This window comes from Acinonyx jubatus, chromosome C1 (assembly GCF_027475565.1).
Source record: "Acinonyx jubatus isolate Ajub_Pintada_27869175 chromosome C1, VMU_Ajub_asm_v1.0, whole genome shotgun sequence".
In the NCBI taxonomy this organism is placed as follows: domain Eukaryota; kingdom Metazoa; phylum Chordata; class Mammalia; order Carnivora; family Felidae; genus Acinonyx; species Acinonyx jubatus.
In genome coordinates this window covers 63,373,955-63,386,162 of record NC_069381.1, presented here as the reverse complement: position 1 = coordinate 63,386,162, position 12,208 = coordinate 63,373,955, and the positions used below count along the sequence as shown (strand labels likewise).

Below are 12,208 nucleotides of genomic sequence, written 5' to 3'. Positions count from 1 at the left end.
CCCTGACAACAGCCTGGTAGGTGAGACACTGCCAAGTCACCCCATATATGGGCCCCATAAAAAGAGTTCTTTCAGACATATGTGGATATATAGATAGATAGATGATAGACAGAAGACAGACAGATAGATAGATAGATAGATAGATAGATAGATAGATAGATAATTTGCTCCCAACCAAAGGCTTTTGATTTAGGAATCAGACTCCCTCTCAACAAATTTTACATTAACTTATGGCCAATTTCCTTCTGATGCAAATGACATAGAAATTTGAGTTTTTGTAGAAGTTGTTAACAAACTTAAGTGATTTAGAAGAACGACAATGGCTCTCTCTGTAACTCTGTAACTCTGTAACTCTTCCCACAAAGAAGGAAGAAATCACTCTTTACCCCATACTTCCAACAGATCTATACCTGGTAAGATTCATCATGCAACAACTCGACATGGTCATTCTAGAATCAAGTCTCCCCCAGTAGAACTGTTAAACAATAGTCTCTTGCTACACATTCATTCCACACCCCACTGGCTGTGCTGCAGGTGGGAGCTTTAGTTCCTGTTGTGGCCAGTGTACATTACAGCGCCTCCACAAAGAGGTTGCTTTATCCTTAACCATAACACCGCTGCTTTGCTCAAGTCACTGTATGGTATTTAGATACACAGCAAGGTTGGAAATTAAACCAAGTTGGAGTGTTCTCTGGGATCACCCCCCAACTCTCTTTGCTAACTACTGAGAGGTAAGCTTGAACCATTAACCGGCTGTTCAAGAGCTGCATCCAGACTGTCGGCACTGACATGCTGGGGTGGGCAATCACAAAAACTTAGGCTGGACAGGAACTTACGGTCTCTTTACCCTCTGGCCCCCAGCATCATTCACTCAGATTGCAGCAACAGTCTGTTAACTGGCCCTCTTCTTCTCATTCAGAACTGCTCTGACCTGTGCCACACCGAAGCCATGGTAGTAATCCATTGGAAGACACATCTGAGTGGAGTCACTCCTCCAATTTAAGTCCCTTAAAGACTTCCTCAAAATTTGCAGGACAAAATCTAACCTCTGTAGCATGCAAATACTGATATCCTAACCTGCATGGTAATTTCATGTCTGTTTATCTGCCTCCCTCAATAGCTCTAAGTTTTGTGGAGTCAGGGATCACATCTACTCATTGTTGCATCCTGGGCTCTCCCACAAAACCAAGTATATGATAAGTACACAATATTATTTAATAAATAAGGTAATGAATTTAATTTAACTCTTCCTCTTCCACAGACTAACTCAGGCCTAGAAGTTACACAACTTGCCAAAGAGCCTGTAACAAGTAAAAGGCTTGGGTATGGCCCCTTGACTCCCATGATACCATACTGTCAATGTCCCCAAACATGGGCATTCTAGATCTCAACACCTGGTCTACCACTCTGAAGTGTTAGCAGATGCTGCTCTGTATTTAAAGAGGAACCAAAAATTAAAGATATGTATGCCACATATGTGAAATCCTTTTGCCTCCTACTTATCACTTCTGCCCATTCCTTTGACTAGTGAGTCTATTAGCCACTCTTGTTCAAATCTCTTTCTATTATATACAGTTACAACAAGATACTGCTCATCAACTTTCAACAAAGATTTATTTAGTTTTGACATGCATGAGATACAGTTTTTGGTTCTGGACATGCCAGGACGAATTAAATTATATTCTTTGGCGTCAAGACAGTACAATGTAGGGGTACTTGGGTGGCTCAGTCGGTTAAGTGTCTGACTTCGGCTCAGGTCATGATCTCACAGCTTGTGAGTTCAAGCCCCGCATAGGGTTCTATGCTGACAGCTCAGAGCCTGGAGCCTGTTTCAGATTCTGTGGCTCCCTCTCTCTATGCCCTTCCCCCACTTGTGCTCTGTCTCTCTCAAAAATAAACATTAAAAAAATTTTTTTAAAGGTACAGGGTAGTCAGGGAAACATGCATGTGGACAAATAATCACAATATTGTGATTAGAAGCATATATAAGATACAGAGAATATTTTAACACTTACCAATATACAGTAATTGTGATATTTCCCCTGCTGTGATTTTCCTGTGGTCAGGATTAGGTCCTTCCTCTCATTCCCTCCCATGTGTCTAATACACAGTAGGTACCCAGCCTAACGTATGATTGACTAGCTGACTGACTAATGCAAGGCTGGCATAAGCGAATGTGGGATCTACTCTCCACAGAGGTTCCATCCGGAAAAACTTTAGAAAGCAGATGCAGGAGATGCTTGAGCTGGATCTTAATGAATGATTAGTTCTCTACCTGGCAGATAAAAGGAGAAAGGGCATTCCATGATGGAGGGAAGCATGAGACAGCAAGATGTGTTCCCTGGGTGTGTACAACTTGGGCAGGGGGGAAGTGAAGTTGGAGAACTAGGCCAGACAGACTGTTGGGGCTTGTGAGCCTTCCTGTGGAGTCTGAATGTGATCCTCTAAGCAATGGGAAGCCATTGGAGGCATGCGAAGAATATGAGCAGATCTGTAAATTAGAAACGCAATAATGCAGTTCAGTCAGTGGAGAGGTCCCATATGTGCAATTAATTTCCAGAATATGCTTTCTTATTAAAAAAATGGTTTAACTCTACATTTCAGTCTGCCAGAGTGTTCTCAGACTCTGTGACATTCCCAGGAATACTACACGGACACCTTCTTAGCCATTTAAAGAGAATATAAGAAAAAAAAAAGCTTCGTTTTCATACTGAAGTATAACAACTATCAAGGTTAATTTTCCCTACTATGGGTAAAATGGTTTCTTATCTGCCTTATGTAATTCTACCTCAGAGTAAGTATTACGTCTCAGAACTTAGGAGGAGTTAATGGTTACTTGCAGAATGGCAGTGCTTCAAACACTTGGTTAACTGAGTCTCCTGATGATGCTTTCTTCCCCTGTGGAGAAGGTAATTCAGTTAAATGAGTGGTCTGGTCATGACATTTTCTGCGAATAATAAGGCACTCTTTTTGGCTTGGTTTACTTTTTAAAGGCAAACCCACTCAGATCTGCCAATTGTTCCAATTACATGGGTGCCACGCATTTTATGAAGCCTTTAGAGAACCCATCGCTAAGCCAGTGGTTGGTGGAAGCTCTTTTGAACTATCCAGAGGCATATTCTCATATTCATTTCAGAATAATAAGATGTTTAAATATTTATTTCTTTCCAATAACTGGGTAGGCCCAGGCTCTTCTTTTTAATAAATTCTGTTCAAATAATGTTGAGTCACTGCTTAGAATATATTGGCACTGAATCTTCCTTGTGGTAATGACATTCATGTCAGAGACCCACGTTGTAGCCCCAGCTCTGCCACTCACCGGTGACTGTGGGCAAATCACATGAGCACTTGTGAATTCCTTCTGGTAATTTTCAAGTTTCCTTCCAGCTCAAAATTCAAAGAGATCTGATTAGCTCAAGTACATAGAAATGCAGTAGTTACAGAACTACAAATGGTGGCAGGAGAGATTCGTATTTACGACATGTAATATTCCTTTTCAGTAATGCCACATGGTTAGAAAATTTTCAGATGGGCTTATTTTAGAAGTAATTTAAAATCTTTATATAGATATACGCATTTATTCAACAAATACTTACTAAAGACCTTTTATATACCAGACATTATATTAAAGGCTGAGACTACAATGATAAAAAAGAGAAAAAGAAGCCCCAGACTTTCTGATCGTAGAGCAGGGAAGGCAGACAATTTTAGACAAGAAATAACAATAAGCTGGAATAAGTATTATCATGGGATCCTGACTGTGAAGACAAAACACACAGCTCAGATTTCACCTGGGCTACAAGTCAGGGAAGGCTTCCCTGTGGACATGCTGTCTAAACTAAAAGAATATGCATGCCTTTGACTTTTATTTGGGAAACCCTAATTGAATAGAGCATGCAATAAAAATATTTATTTGCCCTAAGCCTAGACTAAGAGTTTAGGACTAAAAGAGCTCATGAAGAAGAATCTGAGTACATCTCATAAGTATCCCCACCCTCAAGTTTTTAATCAGTCATTTAATCATAAATTTACTCCCATGGGAATTCTTTCCTTGAGTCAGGTTTACAAAGTATGACTAATATTATTATTTAAGAAATAATCATTCATTGTCTTTCTATAGTTACGATCATTCACTGCAGCTCGAAGAGTATATAGTAGATATACAAGAGGTTTTAATGATTTGTTGATTAATGATGAGTTTTAATTTCTCATAGTCTTTTCTCATCTTCAATATTCCTTCATCTCGGCATTCGTAGGACAAGAATTCGATTGCACTGCCACTTGACCCTGGGGGTTTTGGAAAATCCCCTGTGTAGTAGATGTCATGTTTCCAGGACAGATCCAATGGCAAATGTTCTGTCTTGTGGCCAACACAAATTTCTCATACCATGAGTTATGAGATTTGGTTTGGAAACATGGTCACCATATATGACAGAGACCATTGAACAGGCTAACAAAGTTAGATCTCTTCAAGAATCCAGGCGGCCCTATGCCATGCCAAAGGAAAATCATAAACAGATTGAACATTTTCAATTTAAAATCTATCCACTCTGAAGTTGCTTTGATATCCAAATTGTTTACTAAGTATTCATTGCATGTCATATATTATACATAGAGAAAGAGACAGCACACACACATATATTAAAACAGGGCTAAAAAATGAAATTATAGTTTGAAAGTTTTATAACTGCTAAACTAAGAATAGTATTTAAATTATTTTATAGATGAGAAAGATCACAGAAATTGCCTCCTTTTTAGTGTCAATGCCTTGATTTATTGTTTCCTGGTTTCATATTGTTATTCAGCACTTGCTTTATTATTTAACTTTTCTTGCTTCTTTGTCTTTTCTCTCCAATTAGATCAAAGATTCTTTGATGGTAGGCACTGTGTTCTTCCTCCAGAATACCCAATTTTGCAACTATTAGACCTTCAATGAATATTTACTTAGGGCTATGAATCGTTCAAAAACCCAGAAACAAATTAGCTACAGAACTACATATGGTGATTAAAAACATTTCAAATGATGGTTCTCAAATTTTAATGTGCTTAAGAGTTGAAAGGGAAGACTGTTAAAATGTGAACTCCCAAATCTCATTTCCAAAGACTCTTATGTTACAAATCATTTCTTCATCTTTCTTCCCATAATTAGTAGTAGTAGTAGTAGTAGTAGCAGTAGTAGCAGTGGTAAACCAAAGTAGGAAAGATGAGATACACATACTGGGTCCTTGGGACTCCACTGATGTTTCTTATAGAGGAAGGACTTTACAAATGGTGAGGTAGCTTTGTCCCTCTCCACAACCCCCTTTCCCCAAACACTCTGCTTTCTTCCTTCCTTTAATAAATACTTGTGTGTTCATTAAGTGTCAAGTATTATTCTAGGGCCTGAGGTTAAACTGGTCAACAAGATGTACAAATACTTTGCTATCTATCACAGCACTTAGATTCTACTTGGGGGGGCGGGGAAGACAAACAATAGACAAGGAGACTTTAAGATTCTTTCAGACCTTGTTAACTAATATAAGGAAAATAAAAGAGGCTAATATGATAGAGAAGACTATTAAGGATTGAGCTATTTAAACAGTATGGTCTACAAGAAGACATGTGATCTGAAGACTGAACGACCAGAAGGAGCCACCCATGTAAAAGATCTTGGGCAAGAGCTGTCCAGGGAGAGGGGACAGCAAGTGCAAAGGTCGTCAGGCAAAATGAGGATTCAAGGATCAGCAAGGAGACCACAATGGCCAGAAATGGAGAGGGAACCAGCTCAGACTCATTTACCAGGTGTGGTCTGGGCTTTGGTGTGGGAGTATCTTGGCATTACTCCTTGGGAAGCTGGAGAAATACTTCTGGCTCTCAGAATTAAGGAAGATTATGTATTTCAATAAGTGTTATATGAACACTTCTCCTATTAAAGGCAACCACATTACTGCAACTCCTCACCCATGAAAAACAGTTCATTTCATAATTCTTTTTGGTTGACAATTTGTGATAACAGGGTTTCATCACCATTGGCGGATTATATTTTGTAGTACTTGAGCACTAAAATTTAGGTCACTTTGAATTTAAGATCCAAATTATCTATCGTTGATTGGATGCCTCAAATATTGTAAAACGGAATCTCATAAATGGGACAACCTTGTATTTGAAAATTTATATGCTTTTTAAAGGAAGAATGCTTATGCCACAATCCTAAAGTAAGTTATATGGCATGTGCCTTTTTTTCTGGTTTTGAATTATTTTTCAACTCTTGCATTGACCTGTCCTATCACTCCAACTGGACATCCGTGAATTAAAAGCAAACATACTGCTACCTCCAAGCAGTTTCGTTTTGTCTGAATAACTGAGTGCTTAAGGAAGGAAAGAACCAAGGACAAGCATGTTATTAGTATGTGTAAAATCCATTCCTGGGAGCTCCTACTGAAGCAAGGAGATAGCAGCTCAGCTTCAGACCCCATTGATCACTGCTCTTTCATAAGCCATCTTAGAAAAGGGCAGCCCAGGTGACAAGTGGGCCTTCTGTGATAAGGGCTCCTGTCCATTGGAACTGGGAATCAGCTCATAGTTTCATTTCACAGGGTCCACCAGATGGCAAATGACTTTATCTACCCGGACCAGATCCAGGCTGGAAACAGAATGCATTCCATGCCCCCCTTCCACTCTGCTGGAAAAATTGGAGTTTTTCTGTGAAGGTTGCTTGATTTAGTGTGTGTGTATGTGTGTGTGTGTGTATCTGTGTGTGTCTATGTGCACAAATGCACACTTAAGCGTGATTATAGTTCTAAATACAAGTTTCCAAATGCATGAAAATTGTCTTCTTTGCTTGTGTCTGGCTGATCTGGTTAGAAATCAGTAGCTTCCAAAAATGGGGACCAGCATAGTAATGGCAGGATACAGATACAGTAGCTGCAGTGACAGACATGTAACAAGATTGAAATGAGTTGGTGAAACATTTGTGGGAAAAGATCTGGGGAAAAGGGTTGGAAATGAAGAGAAAGAATCTACCTAACAGAAAATGAAATGTCTTCATTATCACAAGAAACTCCAAGTAGCCTTCACTTAGTCACACTGGAATTACAATTTCAGCTCACATCGTTTGCGAACGAGGAAGTAGAGAATATGACCATGGAAAGTGGTATTTTAAGCTTCAACACACATTGCTCATCACTGGCTTGACTTGCAGCATGTCTTTCAACAAAAGCACATAGTGATTTAATCTCAACAGTAATTTAGTCTGCAGCCGTATGAGACAAGACTATCATTGCAGACAGGCTGTGATTTGTGAAATTCAGGTGCTGGGGATTAGGACCACCTGTTGAATTTAATCTTAAGAGTTATAATGTTAATACCATCATGTAACTGAACATAAACACTACATATTTATCAGACTTTGGGACCTCCAGCCATGGAGATGTGAACATTTTCCTAAATGGTATCTGTAACTCTCTCCAGATTCTGTAAATCAACAGCAAATAAAAAGTCTGTTGGAATTCTGATTCAATATGTAGTAGCATATGCCTTGGTGGTCATTACATTTGGCACATCCTATAATTTTTCTAAGGCCTGATATGAGCGTGGAAAAACAAAAAAAGCAATCAGGGTATCATCTAGCAACATAGTAAGAATAGAAAATCTTTCATTCTTTGTAAATCAGAAAAAAAAAATCTTAGCAATATTCTAACAAATTTCTACCTCTGCCTAAGCAAGACTATAGGAAGATCCCAAGTAAGCCTAAGGAAACAGCAACTTTTGGAGAGGACATATACATGTTACACATATACCTCCCTATAGCCATCAGAAATGAAACTTCACCCAATTTCCAGTCAGTTAGATAGTAACAGTAAAGTGATTACATTTTGAGTAGAAGTTTATATTTAGTTCAGTGGGACAATTGGGATAATGCCTGGAGAGAAGGCATAGATTTTAAGATTTGCATTTGTTCTTTTGCTTGGGGTAGGGTAAACGCTGTTGATCCTTTGAGTATGGAATTTGGTGACACGTTGGTTTTCTAGGAAAGAATGCCGTTGGTATTAATTATATGCAGAGACCTTCCTGGTCACATTTATAATTCTCTGCTAAGAATTCCAAGGACTTTCACACACATTTATCATCCATATAACAACTTTACAATTTATAAAACCCTTTATTGCAGATTATGTCAAATTCCCATATGGGAGTTTCAACATTCCTTCCCAAACAGGGCTGGTTTTCATTGTAATGAAATAAGGCTCTGAAACATTGAAAATGGAATCCAATAATATATTTGTGCAAATAGACACTGTTTTGAAAACAAATATGAGGGAATCATATTTTGCCTTATGCTATCAATGTTCTTAGCTGGTGTCTGTCCAGCAGGAGAACACAGAAAGGAAAGTATTAGGAATACCTTCCCAAAGGCAGATCAAAGCTTTCAGCAAATTTACCTTTTCACACCCCATTAATCAAAGCTTCGCAAGAGCTATCTAGCCATTTTCACTAAACAACAGCCATGAAAATCCACTAAGTTCAATAAATTCATCATATACCAGTTACACATAAAACCACATCCATCCAGTCAGAAGCAGATGTCTAAACTTTTCTAGAACTCTAGCCCTTATGGGTTGCTTTTGCACATACAGATATAAAGGGTGTAATCAATCAACATCTCCAAGAGAAAACTGAAGCTGTTATTATAAAACTAATGACCCTCTCTACTTTTGATTTTAGGATTCTACCCCCAGCTCCTCCCCCCACCTCCAAATCACTTCCTAATGAAATCCCTTCCTCTTTTCTGCTTCCCCAAATTTTCCCCAGTACACATTCCACCTTTTCAGAGAGAATTTCCTTAAACCTTCCAGGACAGTGAACTTTCTCATCTCCGCACCCTAACAGTACTGTTTTATATCTAGCATTTCTTATACATTATACCTATCAGTCTACCTATCTAACCGTCCATCCATGTTTCATGGTATGTTTTTTTTTTTTTCCACAAGTATCCAAAGATCCCCAACCCTGGGTCCTTTTGACCCTCCAAAATCCTTTTGGCTGTATGCATTGCACAAATGAGTGGAAATATTTTGACTGCCACTTAAAAAAAAGTTTGACTTTTTCATGCACGGTAAGGCCAATCTTTGTTTTTCAAGCAAAAGGACCGCCTGCTAAATATTACTTTGGCTCATAACCATAAAATCTAGTAATACAAAAAGCAGAAGAGCTGCGTGGTTTCAAGAAACTCTCTAACCTTCATAGAGCAGATACAGAGTGGAACTGTGTTTTAGTAAAAACATATTAGGAGCTTCAAATAATGGGGAATATATTTAAACTGTATTAAAATATCTTTTCAGAATCAGGAAACCTGATTAGAATTCTCCCAGAGGCTTCTCACACTGAAACCAGAGATTTATTATTTGTTGGAAAGGAGGCTCAATTTTTAAAAATCCATCTTATTAATTATTAGCCAAGCCATGCAAAGGCTTCCCGGAAGGCAGAGAAAAACAGGCCCTCAACGATGAGTTTCAAGCCAATGGAAGCGGAGTTTGTGCCTCCAGCCTTCCGCGCCTGCCTTGGGACCGCTCCCCAAGGCTGTGGCAATTCTTCCCAGAGCAATCCGAAGGCGAGATCAGAGGGGAATCTTCGAGCAGGAGCCGCTGCGGCCGAGGACTGGCAGTCACTCACCCACCAGTTCCCAGCGGGGCAACGCTCAGGCTGTTACTCGCGCCATCGCCGGCTCTCCTCCCAGCAAGGGCGCGACTGGGCTGCCAACCCCGACGCTTCAGGAACCCAGCACCCACCCCCGCAGCTGCAATTTTGGGGCTCAGTGGGTTTCACCTCCGGGGTCGGTTCCTGTTACGATACTGGGCTTTAGGTCCGCTCATCTCACCCCTATTCCCTGGAAAACTTTACCTCCGTCTCCAAACAGGAATTCATTCCGAGAAGGAACTCTCCCACCCCACCCCGGCGGCTCCGCTCCCCCTTCCAGCCTCCTCAAGGCACCTACTCACGGCGCCTCCCAGCCCCGGGAAAGGGGGCAGGCTCAGGTGTGCGGGATCCCCAGGCTGGGTGGTGCGCGCGCCGGTGAGCGAGCTGTCACCTTGTGGTCCGCCACGCCGAGGTATCCGTCCAACGGCCGCGGTGCAGCGGGGATCCGGGGTCTCGAGGGGGGGCTGCTCTCCGCCGACGGCTGCGCGCTGCCGGTCGCCCCTGCCTGCTGCTGCTGCTGCGGGGGCCGCTCCTTCTGGCCGCCGAGGCTGCTGTACACGAGCAACAAGCTGGTGCACATGGTGGTGAGCGCTAAACACACAGCCAGACCATGGCGCTGCGGGCGGGCGGGAGAGAGCAGAGGGTTGCTGCTGAGAGCCGAACCCGGAGCAGCGCGCCGGCGGTGACACGCGCGAGGCGGTCAGACGCTCGATGGGGGGGGGGGGGGGAGGGGGACGGCGGCGTTGCGGGACTGGAAGGAGGTGGCCGGGGTCCCAGCTCCCCGCGCGCCGCGGGGGCAGGAGAGGCACCGTCCTCTCGCGCACGGCAGGGGATGCTCCCGAGCGTGGCTGCTTTCGGCGGACGCCACCACCCAGATCTCTCGGCAGAGGGCAGGTGGTGCGCGGCGCCCAGCTTACGCGAGGGAAAGCGCGCCGGCCGCGAGGGCAGAGGTGGGCTCGCACTTTGAGGAGGGGCCCCCTCCCCCAGCTCCGCTGCTGGAACCTCTAGCCCTTGCACCCTCTCCTTCTTGGACCCGTGGGGCTCTACCTCGGCGATTCTTGCAAGTTTGAAATCCGACAAGAAAACCAAGAAAGTCTGCAAATGTTTCCCTCCTCCCCGCCCCTCTTAGTTTTTGCCAGGCTGTTGCCTCCACCCCTGAACCATGCGCCCACCCCTCCACCGCTTCTCCAGCTCTCCGTGGGGCCCCAGACCTCTCTCCCGAGATCCAGGAGCCGAGGCAACCCGAGTTCCCATCCCGGCTCTGGGATTCCGAGCCAGGCAGAACCAGGGAACCGGAAGGGGGCACCGAGCAGGTGGAAAGTTGTCCCTTTGTAACAGGCGACCTCGCAGCGCAGGGGTAGGCGCCCTGGAGCTCTCCCGCGCGCCCCGGGGACGCTGCGTCCCGGGGTACCCGCCTCTGCTCAGAGGAGTTGCAACAAATGACTCACCATCAGGGTCTTCATTTTGGGCACCTCTTTTGTGAGGAATCCTCAGGCACACGCGTCCGAAGCCACTTTTTCTTGGAGGGTTTCCATGGTGGGTGATGGGGGGGCGGGCGGCTCTGATTTTCGCCCGGCTGCCAGCCGCGGCTGAGTGGGTAGGAGAGCCGCGGGACCCAGGAAGAGCGGCTGTTGCAGAGATTAGAGACAGAATTAAAACTGAACCGGACCCTCGTAGTCTCTCAGTGATCTACACAACTGCCGCCTGCCGCCGCCTGCTGGGTCCTAAAGACCTCTGCATCTCCCCCTTTCCCGCCCCCAAATAATAATCTTTTCAGCCGAGTGGAATTTCTGGGGCGAGAGAGTTAACCGTGCCAATGTACTCACCTATTGGTCCGAGGGCTTATTTATCTTTTATGAAATCATCAAGTAAAAACGAAGGAGAACCCCATTGGATTCTGAACATGATAGCCATTTGAAAATTTGCAAACTAAATTGTTTTGTAATTTTGATAAGAAGTCAACTGTGCAAATGTCAGTGGCCCTATTTATAGCTTTTGCATTTGTGTTCCTAGCATGGGGAAATCTGTCAGGAAATAATTTTTCCAAAAAATTATTTATTATTTCAGTTGCCCAGTTGTAGGCTTTCTGGTATCTCCTTTAGTTTTACTTTTTAAATCCAATTATTTTCATGCATCCTTTATATTTAAATTTTCATCTAAATTATTTAACTCATTACTTGTTTTAAAAATTACAATTTATATTTTTATCAGAACTTTGAGGTTTCTAGTGTTCGTCTAAATGATTTTTAAGTGGTAGAAACAGTCGGCACATCACAGTCACATGATTAACTGGACCTGTAGATTCTTCCTAATTTTAAGGAAAGCTTTTCAGCTGCTAGAGATAAAACTGCTTACTGCTTATTTTTTGACTCCTAAGGACTTTGGTGCTCTCCTTGTAATGGTCTACTGCCCTGACAGTACATAATTTCACATTTAGAATTTCAATCAAAAATTTCTAAAAGTTACCGTTGTATGTTGGGAAATTCATGTCAACAGCTTGTTGTAAGGCCACTCTCCCTCCTGCATTGAGTTA

The 12,208-nt window shown here is 42.6% G+C and overlaps 1 protein-coding gene across 2 annotated transcripts in view; it reads right to left on the bottom strand.

Moving 5' to 3' along the window:
- ST6GALNAC5 (ST6 N-acetylgalactosaminide alpha-2,6-sialyltransferase 5) overlaps positions 1-11,456 on the bottom strand; it is a 176,127-nt gene extending 164,671 nt beyond the window's left edge. Inside the window, exons 1-2 of one of the 2 annotated variants that reach the window (XM_053214261.1) lie at positions 11,124-11,456; positions 10,067-10,291 (exon numbers count right to left, since the gene is read on the bottom strand). In XM_053214261.1, coding sequence (XP_053070236.1) covers positions 10,067-10,291; positions 11,124-11,138 — 240 coding nt within the window. In that variant the 5' untranslated portion in view covers positions 11,139-11,456. The remainder of the gene's footprint in view (positions 1-10,066; positions 10,292-11,123) is intronic. The other variant, XM_053214260.1, reaches the window with a different exon arrangement.
- Between the last annotated feature and the right edge of the window lie 752 nt (positions 11,457-12,208).